Source organism: Polypterus senegalus, chromosome 12, assembly GCF_016835505.1.
Source record: "Polypterus senegalus isolate Bchr_013 chromosome 12, ASM1683550v1, whole genome shotgun sequence".
Lineage (NCBI taxonomy): Eukaryota > Metazoa > Chordata > Cladistia > Polypteriformes > Polypteridae > Polypterus > Polypterus senegalus.
Genome location: NC_053165.1, coordinates 149,069,104 through 149,092,056, shown reverse-complemented (window position 1 = coordinate 149,092,056; position 22,953 = coordinate 149,069,104). Strand labels below are relative to the sequence as shown.

The 22,953-nt window shown below is 38.7% G+C and overlaps 1 protein-coding gene across 3 annotated transcripts in view; it reads right to left on the bottom strand.

Moving 5' to 3' along the window:
• Nucleotides 1-9,091: 9,091 nt before the first annotated feature.
• The window catches only part of LOC120539927 (WD repeat-containing protein 72-like), a 169,266-nt gene continuing 155,404 nt past the window's right edge, over nt 9,092-22,953 (bottom strand). The window contains exons 16-18 of one of the 3 annotated variants that reach the window (XM_039770282.1): nt 21,267-21,358; nt 15,995-16,068; nt 9,092-9,175 (exon numbers count right to left, since the gene is read on the bottom strand). In XM_039770282.1, the coding sequence (XP_039626216.1) occupies nt 21,290-21,358 (69 nt within the window). In that variant the 3' untranslated portion in view covers nt 9,092-9,175; nt 15,995-16,068; nt 21,267-21,289. Of the gene's footprint in view, nt 9,176-10,560; nt 10,609-15,994; nt 16,069-21,266; nt 21,359-22,953 lie in introns of those variants that run through there. The other 2 variants (XM_039770283.1, XM_039770284.1) reach the window with 2 other exon arrangements.

The window sequence follows — 22,953 nt, the reverse complement described above, 5'->3', positions numbered from 1 at the left end:
CATGACCGCGTGCACCATAGCAAACTGTTTTACACGCTACATACAGCAATTTGCATCCGCAACAAACATGCGTCTTCTTAGATGCTCCTGCACTTTGTGCACACCCCCCTCCCATCTCGCTGCTACCGTGGTTGGGTGTCTTGGTGGATTATATATAGAAAGGCAGCCAAAACCGCACAGAGCAATGAAAAGTCTACGTGAGTCACAGCTGCATCTGGACTGTGCAAAGATGACAACGACTCGAGTGACGAGTTGGAGGTGGGCATATGAGCAGGCAGTGCATAATGAACGAGAAATCAGCAGACTAGCATGGCGGAGGGAGCGAGTGAACGTCCTTCTCCTCTCCTCCCGTTCCACCCTCCGCACCTGAGCACCGCACGGACAATTGTGTGTTGGTTCGTTCCGTGCATTGTTACAATGTTGCTTTTCTTGCTGATATATTACATTACCGATTTTTCAAATGTTAATTTTCTCCCTGTGCTTAAAAATGATTAAAAAAACGCCCTGATTATGTGGCGTATGGTACGCCGCAGGTTGGCTAGTATCTGGTATTAAGAATGATGAATATTAACTAAAAACGATAAATTAATAAATATAGCATAAATACAAAAACACATTAGTATGTTTATCTTTTCCCCACTTGGCAGACTCTTCGCCTACCTACCTGTAGTTCAGTAGAGACGTTGCCAACTCAGGAATTTTACAAGGTTTGTATCGCTTCGTTGTTAAACGACTTTTTTAAAGCAAAAGTGATTAATCAGTAACAATATGCTCATCTTGTATGATGACCTAGTCAGTCTCTCGATCAGCGCTGTTTAATTTTCAAAAATCGAGAGTGGTCTCCCCTAGACTTTCTTGTGTACTCAGATATGGGGATGGATATTTGAGGAGTAAACCACAAGATAATGATTATATTATGCACATTAAAGAACCATCAACAACAAATCAAATTAATAATATATTGAATAATTATTATAAAAGCAAAGTTGATTAAATTGGACATGAATAAAAAAGAAAATCGAGTATGTGTTCAGGTAAAGTACAACTTCCAGCTGATGGATTTGGCCCAAAAGTTAATACAGATCTACAATTGTGGTATAACAATCACATGCCAAATTTCATCCATCTACTGTATCTAGTTGGGTTTTTTGAGTTATTGTGTTTACACACACACAAACATGATTCCAAAAAACAGTATTTTCGCACTCGGGGAAGTCTAAAACGTCGAGATTCATCAAAACCTTGAGGTGGAATTTTTGCATGATTACTATACTTTTTCTGTACTTCGTATACCTTGTGTGTGAAGTGGCAGGTGAAATACCATCAACAAAAAGCAGTCACCTGAGAAACAAACTGAAACGTTACTCACTCGTGATTTTTCTCTCCATACAGTAAAAGTTTTTGTTGACTAGCACATTCCAATTTCAGGTGTTTAAATTACATCTTGATATACAAAAAGCGCAAAGAAAGGGCGGCATGTTAATCGCTTTCTATTCCACAAGCTTTATGCGCCCATGTTCAGCTCGCTCAGTCACCGCAAATGCTGTGTGAACAGCCGCCCTATGTCATCAGCCGCCGATCAGTGGATGAAAATGTGCGGGCAGCTCATGGTGGATGACTTTCAGTTTTAGAGTTAAAAGTTATAAGGGTTAAAAACTAACAGTAAGAATATTCATTCAAAAACGAAAACTAGAATTATTTTAGTAAATTATTTTATTTCAGTTAGTCTATCCAGATACTTTAATGGTTTTGTTTAGTTTTAGTTTTTCATTTTGGTTTTGTTAATTATTTTATTTCAGTTAAAATAATGAATGTTTTTTTAATAATAGTTTCAGTTTTGATTTTAGTTTTCGTTAACTATAATAACCTTGCATCTGTGTCTGTGGGAGTCGGGAGAACACTCCACACGGGCAGTACTCATGCAGCGACCTGAACCCAAGTCCTAGAAGCTATGAAGAAGCCCTGCAGTGTTGTGTGCAAAAGGTGCGATACAAAATATAAAGGCAAATTAAAAGAACTCTATGATTTACACAGTACTTTGTATGCCTCAGTAAAATAATCTGTGATTAAATGATCTCAATATCCCTTGAAACTTGGAAGAATGACTGCACAGCACTTCATCATTTGTAATTTAATAGGAGTAGTCACTCTTTTCTGCGGAACCTTTCTGTAAACCAAAATGATCGTCATGTGTATCACAAGGAGCACTAAATGATATTAAGAGTCATGCCATTAAGCGTGAGGCCAAACACATGTGCACTGCAGTTATGTTTCGATGATCCATGTACTTTACTATAGACTTCTCATATTTAACAAGCGTTTTAGCATTCCTTCAGCTTTCTTGAGCCATGTCCTCGTGGAATTGTATCCCTTCCTAAGAGTCTAAGGAAGACAGAGGTGGCGCCGGCACAATTTAATTTAGTTTAAAAATACACACCAAATCAAATTGCTGTTGCATTAAGGGATTCTCTGGTAAAATAGCTGGAAGAAGGAATGAAATAAGCATTCATTTCAGAAATACTTAGCACTCACGTTTCCTTTAGTACTTCATCTCCTTTATTAAAAATTGCTGCATCAAAGTTTAATTGAGCAATTACATCTAAAAGCCAATTTTACACCATGGCAGAGGGGACAAATTGATTTGTAAGTTTTTTTTTTTTTTTTTTACTGGAAGCAACACAAATTTGAACCTGCTAAACAATATAACAAATGACTAATATATTTAAAATCAAAATATGAGAGTCAGACAGTCAAAGTACGACAACTTCGTTCTAGATCTTATTAAACTTGCTTTGCATTATGCTTCGATATATTTCACTCAAGATGAAACAATGGGGTAGTGTGGACACTTTCATGTCTGGTTCAAATCCTGTCAATATTGGGTCTGCATGTTCTCATTGTGTCTCTCCTGGGCTTTACTCATGTACTCTGACTCTAACTCTAACACTTCAGGAAGACATGTATACAGTGAGTTAACTGGTGATAAATTGGTCCTGAGTGAGAGGACTCTGCTTTGGACTGGTACCCCATCTAGGGTTGGTCTCTCCCTTGTGTCCCATACTTCCTGTGACATTATGTTAGTCCGAGCAGGCTTGAAAAAGTTATGTTATTTTTGGTCAATGCTTCTTAAGACTATAAACAGAAAACAACTTTAAATTAGGGCTGTGAAATTGACTGTCAACCTTTCTGTTGGAGCTCATGCTTCATGCCAATGTTGCTGAGATAGTCTCCATACACACACACACACACACACACAGAACTATGAATCAGGATGGTTTGAAAATGTTACATTATGTTAATACCTAAATCTTCTCGGGGTCCAAGAGGCTACCATATCCTAGATTACAGACACAGCATTTTCTTCTCAATTAATTTGGATAACAATTTCATTGTCTCACACGACTGCAGCTTTTGTCTCAGACTATGTTTTTTGGTCTCACCGTGGTTTGTGTTTAGCCATGTTGAATTTCCAAAGGATAATTTTTTTCAGTCATTTATTTATACCTGGTCAAAGCCTGATACTTTGCCTAGTATTCCTATAAAAATATAATAAATAAATATAATTTCTTTATTGAGACAAAGGAAAAAACTAAAATATTAGCAACCTTAATTATGTAGATACCAGTAATGGCGTACTGCACAATAACGTGCAGTGAATACACTTGACTTATAGGTTTCATCCTCTTTCTCTGTACGTTTATCATTCGTTTATTCAGAGGTTGATGTTCTTACTGTTTCCTGAGCAGCTCTTCTTTTCTCCACCCTAGCAGCCTGCTGCTTCTCTTCTTTCGTCTGCATTTTTTCGCATTAAAACTGATTAAGTCAGTGTTTGTGTTGCAATTACTTAGTACGTTTTCTTAAATTTTTCACTTAAGCTGGCATTAACGTCCAATCTGCCTCAAGAATGACTTATGATGTGAAGAGGTAGGGAATGTGACAGCAAAGGTGGTAGGGATGAGAACGCTGCCTGCACACATGCGCCATATGGCCACCCTACTGACACTCGATTCTACAATAAAATAAAAAGAGGAATAACCTTAGAGGTCAATCATCATCCTGAAAGCGGATAGTAGATGTCACGTAGTATATGTGTACCAAATTTCAGGTGAATAAGTCAAACGGTTTGTGAACTACAGGTGACTTAAAATCCTGGACAGACAAACAGACAGCCACGGTAGTGTATTATATAAGAAGATTAGTTAACAGCTTCAGTGAGTAGCTGGTGTAATACCAGCCACCAAATAGGACCATCTGCAGTGAATGGGAAATTTACTGTAGTAAGCAGTAGGTGACAGCCTTGTCTTTCCTCTTTTTTTTTGTACTTTATTCTTCAATGTCTAGCGTCTTTGAGGCTTACTAATTAGTGCATAACACTAATGTCTATATTTGCCACTTAGCTGGACAATGCCTGTGAGAACTGAACTTGTATCAGTATGCCACCTATACTGGCAAACAAACAACATTTGTTATTATATAAGTGCCCTTCTATAGGGTGGTCCAGATCTAATTATGCAATTTTCATTACGCTATAACTTATTTAGTTTATTACATAGAAAATCACCCGAAATATCCCGGACCATCGAGAAGTGTGCGAACTGACGACATGAAGAATCGTCTTCGCACCGAACTGGAATCATCCCCGCATAAATCAAAGTTATCCAGACGATCTGGATCTGCATAATTAGATCTGAACCGCCCTGTACAACAAACACCAACCCAACCCACTTCACAAGCAGAGATCCAAAGAGCATGGACATATAAAGTGATGCAGTAACTCAGAGCTGAGGATCAAATCAGTACTCTAGTAGTTTGAAGCCCATTATGCCATACTGCTTGATGTAGATGCACATTTTACCCTGTGTTGGGTCCGCTGGTGCTGGGAGCATCCCTGGTAACCCATAAATTAGAAAAGTAGTGTCAGAAATGGAGTGAACAGGTTGATGGTATATTGTATGAGTTACAGCTGCTACACTTGTAGCTAAAACTGTAATTTTGTTCATGTTTTTAATTTGTATGTTTGACATTATGACTTCAAATAAGCATGAGTGTGCAACAGGTGGGAAATCAAGTTGCTACATATTGGATTTATGCCCTACTTACCACTGCTGCACTGGACACTTACCTGGTTGGTGACGTATGAAATCCACAGGAACAAATTGATGGTTTGCTTAGCACTGTGAACAGGTTAGCAATACAAAAACAATATAAAAGAGTCCATTCGTCTATGCCCCAGATGAAACTGCCCAATCAAAATACAGGATACAAGGGTATCTTGTAAGTCTTACAAGATACCCTTGTATCCTGCATTTTGATTGGGTAGTTTGTAAGAAAAAAAAAAGTCACATCAGAAAATCAATCAATGGGTAGTAGGTCAGATCTTGGGAATACTTTATATTTAAGTATTTATATATATTTTTTTGTACCTATATATATATATCACATGGCAACTGGAGTTTTGATATGTATTCTGTGTCTTATTTATGTTTTACTTATCATAATGTGTTATTCCATATTATAAACTATGTAAAGACTTAATCAAATATACTCATTTATTATGTATTCGTTCAGCTCTGCTTACCTCTCTTTGTAATTGTACTTTTCATGAGCAGGTTATTATACTTTGTGTTTGTAATGGTGGTGTTGTTTATTTAAATGTAAACAATGACAGGTCCACCATCAATCATGAGTCCTCCTCATAAAGTGTACAGTGGTGCTTGAAAGTTTGTGAACCCTTTAGAATTTTTTATATTCCTGCATAAATATGACCTAAAACATCATCAGATTTTCACTCAAGTCCTAAAAGTAGATAAAGAGAAACCAGTTAAACAAATGAGACAAAATATTATACTTGGTCATTTATTTATTTATTGAGGAAAATGATCGAATATTACATATTTGTGAGTGGCAAAAGTATGTGAACCTTTGCTTTCAATATCTGGTGTGACCCCCCTTTGCAGCAATAACTGCAACTAAACGCTTTCCGTAACTTTTGATCATTCCTGCACGCCGGCTTGGAGGAATTTTAGCCCAATCCTCCATACAGAACAGCTTCAATTGTGGGATGTTGGTGGGTTTCCTCACATGAACTGCTCGCTATAGACCCTTCCACAACATTTTGATTGGATTAAGGTCAGGACTTTGACTTGGCCATTCCAAAACATTAACTTTATTCTTCTTTAACCATTCTTTGGTAGAACGACTTGTGTGCTTAGGGTCGTTGTCTTGCTGCATGACCCACCTTCTCTTGACATTCAGTTCATGGACAGATGTCCTGACATTTTCCTTTAGAATTCTCTGATATAATTCAGAATTCACTGTTCCATCAATAGCCCAGATACAGCAAAACAAGCCCACACCCTGATACTACCACCACCATGTTTCACAGATGGGATAAGATTCTTATGCTGGAATGCAGTGTTTACCTTTCTCCAAACATAACGCTTTTCATTTAAACCAAAAAGTTCTATTTTGGTCTCATCAGTCCACAAAACATTCTTCCAATAGCCTTCTGGTTTGTCCACGTGATCTTTAGCAAACTGCAGACGAGCAACAATGTTTTTTGGAGAGCAGTGGCTTTCTCCTTGCAACCCTGCCATGCACACCATTGTTGTTCAGTGTTCTCCTGATGGTGGACTCATGAACATGAACATTAGCCAATGTGAGAGAGGCCTTCAGTTGCTTAGAAGTTACCCTGGGGTCCTTTGTGACCTCGCCGACTATTACACGCCTTGATCTTGGAGTGATCTTTGTTGGTCGACCACCCTGGGAGGGTAACAATGGTCTTGAATTTCCTCCATTTGTACACAATCTGTCTGACTGTGGATTGGTGGAGTCCAAACTCTTTAGAGATGGTTTTGTAACTTTTTCCAGCCTGATGAGCATCAACAACTCTTTTTCTGAGGTCCTCAGAAATCTCCTTTGTTCGTGCCATGATACACTTCCACAATCATGTGTTGTGAAGGGCAGACTTTGATAGATCCTGTTCTTTAAATAACACAGGGTGCCCACTCACACCTGATTGGCATCCCATTGATTGAAAACACCTGACTCGAATTTCACCTTCAAACTAACTGATCATCCTAGAGGTTCACATACTTTTGCCACTCACAGATATGTAATATTTGATCATTTTCCTTAAATAAATGAGCAAGTATAATATTTTTGTCTCATTTGTTTAACTGGTTTCTCTTTATCTACTTTTAGGACTTGAGTGAAAATTTGATGATGTTTTAGGTCATATTTATGCAGAAATACAGAAAATTCTAAAGGGTTCACAAACTTTCAATCACAACTGTACTTTCAAGTTTCTGACCCACATTGTACTCGTATATTCACATGTAACATTTCCAGCTCATACATGCAGTACTTTACATTTGTGCACATTAAATGCTATATATCTGTCCAAGTGTCTGTAATATTAAGGCATCTGCCATTCCAACTAGTTTAATGTCACCTACACACTTAAGCTGCTTCTATATAATAAAACATAAATGTCTAAGTGTGAATCTGGTCAGTCTAAGGAATCTGATGGTTTAGTTTGGCTTTGGTCTGATTGGTTAGTTTGGCTTTGGTTGCTCAGTCACACACGATCAAGACAGGAAGCGCTGGGCAAGGGAAACTGACACACATGAAGATCCTGAGAAAAAGCATTGGAGGAACTCTGAGAGTCACCTTCAAAGACAGGAAGTATTACCGTGAATATGAATGATGATTTCATAGCGAGTAATGGGGGCCGATCCACCACTGCTGGTAGTCAAAAAGCAGACACGAGGCGAGCAAGACACCTCGAAATGACAAAGTCTGACAGGCAGGATTCATAGGAACAAGATCAAGAGAGGAAGTGCCAGGCAAGAGAGGCTGAGACACAAGGATATCAAAGAAAAGTGTAGGATGAACACTAAGGGTACAGGTAAAGCAAGAGATATCAAATATTTTTACATTTATTCTATTACCTGCCTACAACAGATAACATATCTAGTTATTCACATTAAATAATTTATTAATATAAATTATAAAGAGTAGCAGCCCCAGTTCCCTTTGAGGAAACAACACTTCTAACATTACTCAGTTTAGAAAAAGTTCCTCTCATGGCTTCTGTGTTTCAGCCAATTTATATCCCATCTAAGCAGTGCGCCTTGAACTCCCACCTATCTTACAGTTACTATGAATATTATTGGTCCAATCATCTTTTTATATAAAGGGAAAACATTCGGCAGCTTCCAATGTTTACGAACTTCTTCTGTGTGTAGTGATTTCTTAAAAATGCATGCTAAGTTGCCCCTTGCTCTCTGGCTCAGTCTTCTTAAATTATACATTACAGAAATTATAAAAAATACATTTGGTTGAATGAATAACTACTGCTGTTATTTTTTAATTTTAATCTGAATCAATGTGCCTTGTGATGGGATGTCACCCCGCCTTGGATTCGTTTACTCCTCACATCCATTTCTGCTCCGATAGGCTCTATCTCTATGAAACTCTGAATTGCATTAAGCAGGTTCAAAAATCAGTGGATTGATTCTTTGCATCTGTAATAGGTGATGGGTTTTAAGGCCAGATAAACAATAATTCACTTGAGTATTTCAAATCCAACCACAATCAAACCTACTCAATCTAGTTGACAGACGTCTGGTGAAGCCTATCCTGGTGGGAGTTAAAGGACCAACTCTGGTCACCAGCCCATCACAGTGTTCACTCAAGCACCACATTTACAAAGTTAATGTGGAATCATCATTTAAGGTAACACACACAAACTCCTTTAATACTTGGAGGAAAAACTCAACTCACATGGGAAGAACATACAAATTCTACACAAATCTGCGACCAGACCAGGATTTGGACTTGGGACTGTGCAGCTGTGAGGCTGCTGTAATGCAACTGTGTTGACTCACTATTTTTGATAGTTTATCTTAGTAGTAAAAAACATATGAAGCAGAAAGAAGCTGACTGATCTGAACACTCTCCTCATACTCATCACCATCTATATGTCAATTAAAGATCACCTTACCTGCCACAGTTGGGCTTGGTGAACAATGTGATTCAGACACTTTAGCTGTAGGCACAATTGGTTGGAGCTCAATATCAATGTGGTGTTTCCCATTACAATTATCTTCAGTGGTGGACAGAGTGTGGATCTCTTCAGGAAATGCTGCCTGCTCCATGAAGGGAAGGGTATCTACAGTAGGAGGTATAAAAATGTGAGACTGTTTAGTTAAAAGTGCTAACTAAATGAAGTAAAGTCAAACTTGGTATAAAATATGGTTGTCTATCTGTTCTGTATATCCTTCTCTTCCAACTTGACTTCCCCACATCTTTTTGATTTACTTTCCTCCAGCACACCAACGCTCATTAAGTCCTTTGTTCATTGTCTGAACCCACTTACTGTGTGTCATAGAAAGTCAGCAAGGGAGCAGTGGAAAAACAATATCTAGATAGATTACCAGTTCATTGCAGGGGGCATTTATTCAAACAGGGCCAATTCAGAAATCACCAAGTAACCTACCTTGCACATCTTTACACAGATAGATGCTGTGTCCATTAGCATATAACACTAACCACTGCTCCACTGTGCTTTGTTGCAACTGTGCATGCAGGAGAAAATCTTTTAGCAAATACTTCATATTTCACAAACAATGATTAGATAGATAGATAGATAGATAGATAGATAGATAGATAGATAGATAGATAGATAGATAGATAGATAGATAGATAGATAGATAGATAGATAGATAGATAGATAGATAGATAGATAGATAGATACTTTATTAATCCCAAGGGGAAATTTACAAAATCCAGCAGCAGTATACTCGTACAAAAAAACAATATTAAATTAAAGAGTAATAAAAATGCATGTAAAAGCAGACAATAACTTTGAATAATGTTAGCATTTACTCCCCTGGGTGGAATTGAAGAGTTGCATAGTGTTGGGGAGGAACAATCTCCTCAGTCTGTCAGTGGAGCAAGACAGTGACAAAAGTCTGTCACTGAAGCTACTCCTCTGTCTGGAGATGATCCTGTTCAGTGGATGCAGTGGATTCTTCATGATTGACAGGAGCCTGCTCAGTGCCCGTCGCTCTGCCACAGATGTTAAACTGTCCAACTTTACTCCTACAATAGAGCCTGCCTTTCTCACCGGTTTGTCCAGGCGTGAGGCGTCCCTCTTCTTTATGCTGCCTCCCCAGCACACCACCGCGTAGAAGAGGGCACTCGCTACAACCGTCTGGTAGAACATCTGCAGCATCTTATTGCAGATGTTGAAGGATGCCAGCCTTCTAAGGAAGTATAGTCGGCTCTGACCTTTCTTACACAGAGCATCAGTATTGGCAGTCCAGTCCAATTTGTCATCCAGCTGCACTCCCAGGTATTTATAGGTCTGTACATTAAACATGAAAGAATAATCCAGAAAATTTTGCACTTACTGTGAAGGTCCGTTTTTTGAATTTCCTTCATCTCTGGCAGCTCCATGACTATTGTGGGTGACACTGAGCAAGCGTCAAAATTTCCATTTTTGTCCGCAGTTTCCACCTGGCCACAAGATTGTCGCCTTCTCACAGTTTTCATAACTCTCTGCACTTCTACCAAGAGCACAGCTTGTACAACTTCTAGAATCTATGAATACAACAGCAAGCATGGAGTTCATAGAAGAGATTTGGTGCAAGTCTAAAAGTCACGTTTGTGAGCAGACATGAAGAGTGCCAGAGCATTTCAAACTATAGCTTTACAATGATGAGCAAACCAAACAGAAAGACTAAATGCATCTTTGGATAGAACCTCTGATTTGTGTCCCATAATATATGTAAAAATATAAGTTACCTGCTGTAACTATAATTACTACAGTAACTATTAAAGGAAATTTAAATTCACAGTAACAATAATATTAGGCCGTCTCAGAAATTCACTGCTCATTTGCCAGATCAAAGGTGGTGAAATTTACAAAGATGGTTTTTATCAAAGCAATACCAGGTGTTGTGGAGTTACAGTTTTTGATCACCCTATGCTATATGAAGGGCAAACACCAATGTAAAAAACAGATGGAGAGACAGATAGATAGATAGATAGATAGATAGATAGATAGATAGATAGATAGATAGATAGACATGAATGAGACGATAGATAGATAGATAGATAGATAGATAGATAGATAGATAGATAGATAGATAGATAGATAGATAGATAGATAGATAGTGCCTTTCATATCTATCTATCTATCTATCTATTATTTTGAGAGAAATGTGCATTATCTGAGGACATAACATTTCCAAAACCACTTAATCTAATACACGAATATTGTGGGCCAACCAAAACACGCATACATACTGGCGCATACAGTGTTAATACACTTAGGCTGAAGGAATATTTCACCCAGAAAAAATCTTTATGTATGACTCACTCATGTAGTTTGTAGTTACAATCAAGAAGAAAATTTAATTTCACGTTTTCATGGAGAATGAAGATAACAAACTTTCTGACAAAATGCGCTTCTATGGAGATCAACATTAGAGCACAGCAAACTATACAAAAACACCTCATGCTACTCGTGTAAAGTCATCCACACGCCAAGTCATCCTGTCATATGCATACAGCAGATTTTTATTTTTACTGAAATATTGTTAAATAAATACTTTCAGAATATCAGAGCAGTGTGCATAGAGGATATGCGTTCACATGGGATTGAACTTTTGAATTGAAGATCTGCCTCTGCCCCTCATTTATTGGTCATGAGTCTTGTCTTCAATTCAAACATTTGTTTCTATGTGAATGCGTTTCCTCTAAGCACACTACTCTGATTTTCAGGGAAGTATATTTTTTTAAATATTTTAGCAAAAATGCACATATTTTGTCTGTTATGCATTTATGACTGGATAGACTTGAACTGCGGATTATGTGACACGAGTAACATTTGATTTCTTTCATGGATGTTTTTATATTTTTTGTTGTACTTCTGTGTTGGTCTCCACAGATGCCTATTCTATCCGAAACATTGCTAACTCTGTTCTTCATGAAAAAATGATATTAAAAAAAGAAACCCAAAGTGTACCACCCAGCTATTTCCAATATAAATGGACTAGTAAAATTTATTTTATTTTACAGTATTTTGTTATTGGTGGTTCCCAGTTCTGTGGTGGGCTGGCGCCCTTGCCCGGGATTTGTTCCTGCCCTGCGCCATGTGTTGGCTAAGATTGGCTCCAGCATACCCCCGTGACCCTGTGTTAGGACATAGCAGGTTGGATAATGACTGACTGACTGACTGACTGGTTCCCAGTTCACCCTGTGTGTCTGTGTGGGCCCTTAGATAGACTGGAACCCAGTACAGGAGTGTTGCTTTGTGCCAGGGCTGATGGGATTGGCTGTCTCTGTCCCTAAACTGAGTTTGTTGACTTTGCTAATGTTCAAGTGATATTTTATGATCTATACATCATTTTCTGCATTTCACCATCTTGTGCCATTCAGTGTAGTACAAAGTTAAAATAAATAATCTGTTTAAACTATTCATTCAGTTTATTAACTCTGTTCATTCATCCATTCTCCTTCTCAGTCATCTATCCAGAGTTGCAGGGTCGGGAGTCTGTCCCAACAACATCTGGCACACATCAGGAATCAACCCATGCCAGGATGCCAGTCCATGACTCACTTTATAAAATTTGAGAAATGCCCATCAATCCTAGCAGATAAGACATAAGATTAACGTGGCAACACAACCACAATCAAACTCAGGCTGCTTACAAGAGGGGCATAGGACGGGCATCTCAGGCTGAAATCAAATCAGGTTTCAGATGCTGAGAGATGGTAATGTTAGTTGCTGTGCCATTATACTTTCTCCAAATGAACCGTTCCAATCTAAATCACACACACATACATACATTATCAAACTGGCTTAGTCCAGGTTAGAACATAAGGCATTAAACAACACTTGATGGAACATAAATACATCACAGAGGGCATACACACACACACAAACTGCAGCCAACACAGAACTGCCAATTAACTTCACCTTCATGTTTTTGAGGAAGTGGAATGAAAACCCAAACAAACACTCGTAGAATGTGCAAACACCACACACACAATGACCAGCTTAATGCACCAGTACTAACCACCATTAAAATCACACTCAAGTATTTTTAAGAAAATTAATATGGGAATATAACAAAAAGCAATTATCATGAGGTTGGGAGTTAATTGTATAAAATTAACAATATTTTGCATTTTGTAATACAGTATAAGCAATGTACAAGAAAACATTTTGTTTAGGGAGAAGGGAGCATCTGAATTGTAACTTTTGCCTAAAGCTCAAATAATAAATGTAGGAGGGAAAAAACAAGGCAGAATGCTACGCATTATGTTTTCTGGAGAGGCTCAGCATTATATGGCTGTCACTCCAAAAAAGTACTAAGAGTTAATGGAGGCCCTGCTATCAAAAGCTATTATTAATAAGTGGTAAAAAGAAAAAAGACTGAAATGGCAAAAAAGAGGAGAGAAATTGCACCCTCAACACATGGAAGGAAAGAACATTTTTAGAAAGGAGCAAATTTGATCTCTTTGGCAAAATCATACGTTTGTTTGGTACAATGGGAGAAAAAGTCACAAAGGAAACCAATACACCTTCAATCAAACGTGTTGAAATCATTTTTTAAACTTGAACATTTTGTGTGCACATCTGTAGTCAATACTTTTTGTAAATTTTTCAAATTTCAATACAATGACTATAATAAATGGGGATGTCTATGGGCTACGTATATTACTGGTTCACTTAGAGATCTGGCAAAAAAGAAAAAGAAAATATTTCTGTGCCTTGTGGGATGCAGAGTCTTTCAAGAGCTGACCCTGAATCCAGAATACACGGGAAACTCAAAGAAGTCACGGACACAAATAAAAAGTATGGTTCACAAAATAAATACACAGGGGTAGTTTATTCACACTAATCACTATAATACAAAATAATAACAAAAATAGGAAAATGTCAAAGCCGCTTTGGGCCTAGTTATGTACACCCTAACCTACTGGGTGGCTGGTCCATCTAGCCACAAAGAAGCCCAAAAAATTTCATACATTTTTGTCAAATCACTCTGGCCTCATTTCCACATTCCACTTTATCCCTTGTCTTCTACAAGTTTAACTAAGTAGTGGATGTAAGGGAGTAGAAGAGGCCGCAAGAGCACAATATGTAACGGGGGCACTGAACAACCTAAAATGCCCATCTGTTTCCATCTTTCAGCATGGGAGACTAATATTCGATCACTTAACATTCCCTCTCTGTCCTTCCACAGGCTCATCTCTGGAACAGGGACCCTGGGAATTAGTGACCTATCATGTAGATAGATAGATAGATAGATAGATAGATAGATAGATAGATAGATAGATAGATAGATAGATAGATAGATAGATAGATAGATACTTTATTAATCCCCAAGGGGAAATTCACATTGTTTGTATTCCAACTGATAGCTCTGACACACTGTAGCAAGTGTCCTGTGTGTTGGGGCATTTTATATATCTAAGATGGCCCCAAATCCAGCCTTGAACATATGCAGCTTTACAGACTCAATAACGTACTGTATGATAATAGTCCATTCATTTTTATAAACCCAATTCATTTTAGTATGCATAAAGATGAAGCCCAATTGTACTATTCCACAATTTCAGAAATGTTGCCTGGAAAATGCAGTCTAACTAAAGTTACAGTAGGTTCTTACAAACCTCATAGGGTGTTACTACAGAAACAAGTGTGAGAATCATGCTGGCCAAAGCCCATTTGGAGCCCTAGGTGGCATGGACAGACCCGTCCCTAGTTGTCCACAGTAGGTAGTCAGTATTATAACACTTCGGCGACTTGTGGGAAATGGAGTTCCGATCAGTGTCAAGAGCGTGAACCCCTTCAGTAGCACAAAAGGCACCCCTTCATATATACACCATGGACTTTAAGGAGCGCATGCCCATTAGTGTACGAAGCCTGCACATTTTTACTTTCAGCGGATAACAGCATACACTCAGTATCGCTAGAGCTGAGTTCGACGACCTGGAGTCCTTTTCGATGTCTGGAGTGCATGCCGTTTATCTTTCATAAATTTTTGTTCTTTACTTTGCCTTATACACTTTCTTGTATTAGGAATTTGTTAGTTTTCGCATACCCCTTGGGGTCCGAGCGCAGGGTCAGCCATTGTAGAGCCCAGCAGAGTAGGATCCTGTTTGGCTATAACAAGGATCTGAACCAGCAACCATCTGGATACTTAGCCTCAGGGCCACCCCTCCGCCCAGATATGGTGCAACTCAGATGACCTGTGCCCTGTGGGGCTGCCTATGTTGTCCAATGAATTGACTGGTTCTGGTGAGAGTAAATGTGAATGTTTATGCACATAACAGCAAAAGACACTACTATAATGAACAAGTGCCATAATGTTCTGTAGTCCATGGGACAGTCCTGTGTATTAGGCCCAATCTAGGTGACCTGACTTAATCTAATTGACTTACTGCAAGGGTCCCACAGCTACTTGCTTTGATAACCTAAAACACGTAGGCTCCTTCAACAGGCCAGTATCGTTTATATCGATGATGCACTCATCATGTACCTCATTATTAATGGACTAACGATACCCCTTGGTGTCAAACACTTGGTGATGCCATTGAAAAGCAAAACTGCACTGCAGCAATAACAAGTCGAAAAATTTAATGAAAAGAAACAATGTTCTCAAATGATAATCTGACAACAGTAACAATTAATAGAGAAAATAATCATCCTAATCATCCCTAAAATGAACTACAATAAACCCAGCTCTTTTTTAATGATTTTGCAACACCTCTCTTTGCAAACCTTGCACCACTGCTACCCCAACAGAACACCAAGCAGTCTGTCAATCCTGTTAAATAATCACAACCTAATAGGATCCTGACATTAGGCTACCTCGCAGCATCAAACACTTTAAGTCTTTAAGAGTTCATCTTTAATTGGAAAAAAAATACAAAAGCTCCACCAACATTAGAGGTCAATGCCATGTCTTACCTGGACTGACTGTTGCTGCCAGCTCTGAGTTAATCTCTTCAAGGATTCACTTTCCTTTATGGGCAACTGGACTGCTTCATTTGTTGGAATGTTAAAAAAAAACAGTAAATAGTCTTATTTGTGAAGTTTCTGCTATGTTTAACTTAAGAGGGGAATTTCTGTATCCTTATCATACTGTTACTCTGCCCTTGCTATACTTTCATGTGTCATTTATTTAAGTGACTTACTTTTGCTCTAGTTCCCTGACATGAGAAGTTCCTACCAGCAAAAGAAAATCATTACACCGCAATGAATAGAACCCCTTGAAGATTTCTATTTATTTAGTCAACCCACTCATTTAATTCTGGGCAGAACAGAGCTGCAGTCTATCCATACAGAACCTGGCACAAGGCATGAACCAACCCAGGAGAGAATACCAATCAATTAAAATGTAACCATATTCATTACATCTACTCTCTATATATAAAATCTTAAGCCTAAAAGTGTAACGATTTTATGTGACTTTTTTGTCATGCTTTAAATTGGGCTTATTCTAAAACGTACATACAGTATATATGTTTGGCATCGTTCTTTTCAGAATTTATCAAACTTTAACGTTATGTTAGATTTTCAAATTCTTATTCCATTTTTAAATTATAAACAAAAAATATCAAGAACTCACATCCCGTTAGACAAGACTTTGTGCCAAGAGATTTAACCATGTCCAGGGATGGACATAAAAGACAAAGAGTAGGACAGCTGCTGTACAGGCTTTTAAATGTTCGAAGTGCCGTGCGAGATGCAGATCACGCAGCATGGCAGCAAGCCAGCAGCTGATCGAGCAAAGAGGAGGTAAAAAAGTATACATATATTTGTTTCCCATTATATCACCGTTTAAAACGGTGCTTCGGAGAAGCGACCGCATCACCTTGGGGTGCATTCAGCGCTCCTCTTCACAACATGAGCAGCAGAGACACGAAGAGGCTGGCACGTAGCACAGGCTGGGGGGGTTGGCAAGCGAAGCGAGCAGGCAAAGAACCCCCGAGTATTAAAAATAAATTCCTGACACACGACCTAGTTTATATCCATAATAAGCTGTAATTTGAAATAATATATATTTTTTGCACATTAGCAGACATGTTATTGCTTTGCTGCACCTGAACTGTGCATACTTGAACAAATTAACTCTGGCGCTAGCCAAACAGAGCTCTGTCACTTTTAAAGTGAACATCATTCCTAGGGTCTTTACAAGCATGCTGCGAATATTTCCATATTTGAAAAATGTGAGCACTGGCAAGTGACTTGGTGAAAGACACCTACAGTCATAAGTCAATGGTGGGGATTGAACCTGTAATCTTGTTTTCCTATAGTATCTATCTCTGTGAGTACAATGTTTAGGAACTTTATACTGTATATACAATAAATTGTTAACATAGTTGTTCAATATGAGAAGCGACTCGCTGAAGGAGGCAAGTGGTGATGAATGAACTCTTTAGCTTGAGATTTTATACAGTGTCTTTCATATGGAACATCATCTATAGTGTTTCTACAATAACAGTTTCAATTTCGGTATGTTTGAATCAATACTGGCAAGTGAAGTTACTCACTAAAGGAGTCAAAGGTAGAGGTTGAACTTGTAATCTTGTTATTGTGTTTTGCCTTTCATAATGAACACAATTCATAGGCACTTTGCAAATACAGAATAATCATTTACATATTTACAGATTGTAAGTAATAGCATGTGAAGTGACTCGCTCCCTAAACACAAGTCTAAGGTAGTGACTGAAGCTGTTAGCTTATATACTGCCTTTAACTGTGAACACTACCCATCATCCATAAGTTAACATCATGCTTTACATTGCTACTCCCAGCAGGTGATCTTGGAGTGTCATTCACTCATTTAAGACTTGCCTCACCTCAAAGAGAAAAACCTACAAAGGTTCGGTCAATGATAGAGACAGAAGCATAATAGTCCTAAGCTATGTCCACACTACTACATTTTCATTACAAAATGGTGTTTTTAAACAAAAAAATTATCCTTGTCCATACTAACATTTTCACATTCTTTACAAAAGTGTCTCCATCCACACGAAAAAAAACGAAAATACATAAAACATAGACATTTGCTTACACTGGACATGTGTGCATTGGAGGAAAAGCCTTTGAAAAGGTGGTAATGCCACCGGCTAGGTTATTTATAGCAAACCTGTAGCAACCGGTAAATTATTTGCCTCTTGGACATGTATGCAGCATTCAAAGAGTACATAATGCAATTTTTGTGCATATAGGTAAGCAACACAGCCAACATCATGGAAATCAACTCTTCCATGCCCGCTGTGTTGGAACATGAGTTTAAAACAGGGGTTTCCAACACGTTGCTTGCGAGCTACCAGTAGCTTGCAACCCCTTTCCAAGTAGCTCGCCAAAGGGATGATGAATCCTACATAAATTTGAAAACTTGATTAGTCAAATTAAAGGTGGGGGATCTTTCCAAGAAATCATATCACAATCCTTTTAACACAAAATCACGATCCACAATCTGAATTACTATCTATCTTTTCAATGTGGAATACACTTAAGAGAATATCCAGACTCAAGACCTAAGTAACACTTTATTTTAAATATCAAACAAAGTCGAATTCAAATGTTCTCTCATTCACTAGCTAAGTGGAGTTAAGGAATGCGCCCCGAAGCTGACGAGTGAGTGAGGAAGGCCCTTCCCCTCGGCCTGTTGTGTCTCAATCGGATTTGCACAAATAAATCAGTACCGCAAGCCAACTATGATACATAGCGAAATGAGAGAAGTCGCAAAATCAACCGGAATGTTCAAGCAAATTATAGAAAAAAAACGATCTAAGTCCGTTATGTAGTTCTCTCGTGAAAAGCGGACAGACATACATGCAGACAGCGAAACATTGGATTTTATATATTACGTTACAAAGTGATGAAAAGTCTTGTTTATACCCTGCGTCCTCTCATTAAACTTGTATCTCGCGAATATCGTATTCGTCTTAGGCATGACAAACGCCAGCGGCAGCGTGTCTATGAACCTAATTTAAAGTTAAGCTTTACACCTTGCTTTCCTATTCGTTTGCATAAGCACAGTCCTTCACCAGCAATTTTAACTCCGTTACAGCAATTTTAACTCTGTTACAGCAATTTTAACTTCGTTACAAAGTGATCAAAAGTCTCGTTTATACCCTGCATTTTCTCATTAAACTTGTATCTCGCGAGTATCGTATTCGTCGTAGGCATGACAAACGCCAGCGGCAGCCTGTCTATGAACTTAATTTAAACTTTACACCGTGCTTTGTTTCCGCAGTAGCTGCACTTATGAATATGCTTGTATGTGTCACTCACTTCATATTCTTTTGCTGCCTTCTCAATTGTGTAATGCGTTTTTTATTCAGCGCTCTTTGGAGCTCTTCCTTGTTCTCTGTGTACTGCGTTCATAGTCAGTTCACATGAGCCACTCGGTGTACATGCATCGAAGGTTCTCAGCTGTGCTTGTGCTATCTCATGCAATCTTGCCATGTCCACGGCTTTATTTAATGTTAGCTAAGACCCGGCACTTAAAGGTTTCTCTCGCACTTTCGCTGAGTTTGTGCCAAACTCTTGTCTATCCTTAACTATCTCATCTTCGTTTGCATAAGCACAGTCTTTCACCCTCGAATATTTAGTGGCAGTGTGTCTATTGGGTTGCTGCCGACGGACGGCCTTATATGGGCAGGCATTCAATTACGTGGGGCGTGACGATGAGGGACGCAACTCCGCCTCACACAGCGACCGAGCTGCAGGCTATGGCCGTATATATGTACATAAGTAGGTTCCAGTTATGACCGTTACGCGTAGAATTTCGAAATGAAACCTGCCTAACTTTTGTAAGTAAGCTGTAAGGAACGAGCCTGTCAAATTTCAGCCTTCTACCTACACGGGAAGTTGGAGAATTCGTGATGAGTCAGTGAGTCAGTCAGTCAGTGAGGGCTTTGCCTTTTATTAGTATAGATATATTAGTAAACCTTCAAAATAATGTGTAGGCAAAGTCTCACCAGCATTCTCAGCATTTCTGGAGCTTAGTAGAGCCAGATAAGTATAAGAATCTTCACCAAGCAGCTCTGAAAATGTCTGCTTTGTTTGGGTCTCCATACCTCTGTGCTTCTGACATGAATGTCATGAAATCAAAGTTCAGAACACGACTGACAGATGAACATTTAAATGACTCCAGAAGAGTGAACCTCAGTGGCTCCACTCCACCATACACCTGCCTCTCTTACTGACTCCATGCACTGCCAGTCATCTGAATAACTAAAAAACACATCAGAAATGCAACTGGACACGTGAATACTCTTGTGAAGTGAAACAGTGACATGGAACAAAATGACAAATGAATAAATAATATCTGTGTATTTGGAATTGCATTGTTTTGTTTTGTCAGCATTCATGTTTTAATTCAATAGTGTGAGATACTCTAGAAAATGCATACAGACATACAAAATGCACTTGCAGGTGAACTAAATATTTTTTGTGATGTTTTAATGCAAAATGTGAGTTGCGGATACCAACATTTTGTAAATGTTCAGAGAAAACAAGCTTATTCAGTTTATTTGAGTTGAAATAAGCTATATGAGAATAAACGTTAGAAAACATGAGTAGCTCACGGCCATTTTCATTTTGTAAAAGTAGCTCTCAGGGGAAAAAAGGTTGGAGATCCCTGGTGTAAAACATGAAGGTGACTGATGAGGGAATATGACAGTGTAATGAGCAGGATTCAATCAGGGAAGGGCTACATAATAAGCACAAACCAATCAGGGGCATTTAGTCTGCATTTTCACCCATTCACTTTGCAACACGGCGGCTGTGTTTTCAGAAATATGTGGCCCTGGAGAGCGTTTCCACAAGTCTCAGTGTTCAGGAGTTAAATGGGCCAGGGTAGGGGGGATGAAAAGCAGCAATGGATACTAATGTCTGCATTTTTAAACAAAACCGTAATAGAGTGGACAGAGCCCTAATCACTGTTATAGTCGACTTACAGCAAGTTAAACGGAGAATAAGGAGGCCTGGCACTGTTAGCTCCATCCTGTGGCTTGTGTTTTGAGTGGGAGCAGATACCTATCTTAGCCATTTTGGGTGGAAAAATGGCAACACACCCTGGCTTAGATCTCATGCTGGGATATTTTACAGGCAACAGTTAACCTTACCTCTGAGAAGAGGCAAAAAAGTCCACAATAAACCCTAATCTGATACAAACAAAAACAAGATCATAACAAAAGTGAAAAGAACAGAAGCCACTTACCTGGAAGTGCGTAAGGATGAATTTCAGCATTTGATGGATAGGAAACTTCCTTGCTCCTCCTTTTGAATGGTTCTAAACCAAACTTCTCTTGTCTGGAAGGTAGAAAATTTTACTTATACAATAATCAGATGTAGTAAATAAAATAAAAAAACACATTGACTTTTTAAAAATTATTTTATTTTCTAGACATTTGTAGAGTCAAAGTCTGTATCTTTCAGCATTCAAATAAACCACCTAAACAAGTACAACCATAGGTACGTTCCAGAAATATAATATAAATAGCAAAATGCCCGCGCTTTGCAGTGGAGAAGTAGTGTGTTAAAGAAATTATGAAAAAGAAAAGAAAACATTTTACAAATAACGTAACATGATTGTCAATGTAATTGCCGTGGCTTATTTTAGTATTGAGACTGAATTTGATGATTGTAACGAAAAGGCAGGAGTCACCAGCAGGAAGACGTGAAGGAAGGCGAACAAAAACAGGCTTGAAGTGGTGGAGTAAAGAAGAAGGGAGCAGTGAGCACGACGAACAGCTGAGGAAAGTAAGGAAGCAAGTGAGGAGGCACATGAGCGCGGGATGTCATTAATGTATATAGACAGAGAGCCAACCATGTGGTAGGTGCACAAACAGCAGCCGTGCAGAAAAAGGAAAGGGGACCGGAGGCAGCCTTTGTGCGTCTCTGCCGTGACGTAAATCGTGTTAATGGAAATAAGGAATGAAACCACCAAAAAGGAGAGGTCAGAAGTTCCTTACGGCATAACAGTGAGAACCACCAAGAAGAAGATGTTATGTTGAAAGTTTGTTACGGGGAACGTCGCAAAATGAAACATATTTAACGTTTGCAAGTACAGTGTAAAGGATAAGCATGGAAAATTTGGGCTTCCTACGTATATTAGAAGTCGCAGAAATAGTGAGGAGGTGTTTCCCCTATCTATATAAACAGTTTAGAGGTACACCTGTTCCCCCTTGGGTGTTGCAATAGGACATGAAACATACCTAACATTTGTAAGTACACTGAAAGGAATGAGCATGTGAAATTTCAACTTCCCACCCAATTAGTGATGAGTCAGTGAGGGCTTTGCCTTTTACATGTATAGACTAGCAAAATACCCGCGCTTCGCAGCGGCGAAGTACTGCCTTAAAATTTTTATTAAGAAGAAAAGTAAACCTTTTTAAACAGGAGGAAAATATACCAATAATTATTTGTTAAGGAGCTCTTTGTATGCCACATTGTCAGTTCGGCCCTCCAGTTGCAATATGACCAAGCTGTGCTTGCAGCTTACTCTTGAGCATGCAACGTACAGTTGGCCATGTGAAAATTAATCTTGCCTCAAATCGCACAGCTTGGATTGCTGCTGTCATAATCGGTTTGAGTTTCATGGTTTGTTTCAATTACATTAGTATTTGCAGGACTTGTGTTGAAGTGACATTCGGCAACTGTCAAGCATTGTAAGTATACAACCAGTTTCATCGATAACTTTGCATCCAGCTTTTGAGAGTAAACATCAAAGTGTCCACTACTGAAATGGTCACCTGTGAGTATAAGATGTTTAAGAGGCATTGGCGGTTGTCGAAAGGTGTAAAATATTTGACCATTTCGGTACACTTGAAAGAGACAACCGAACAATTCAGCGGCAGCCATCAACTCACATGCAGAACCATAGGTGAAGGGCTTAAGCATTTCAC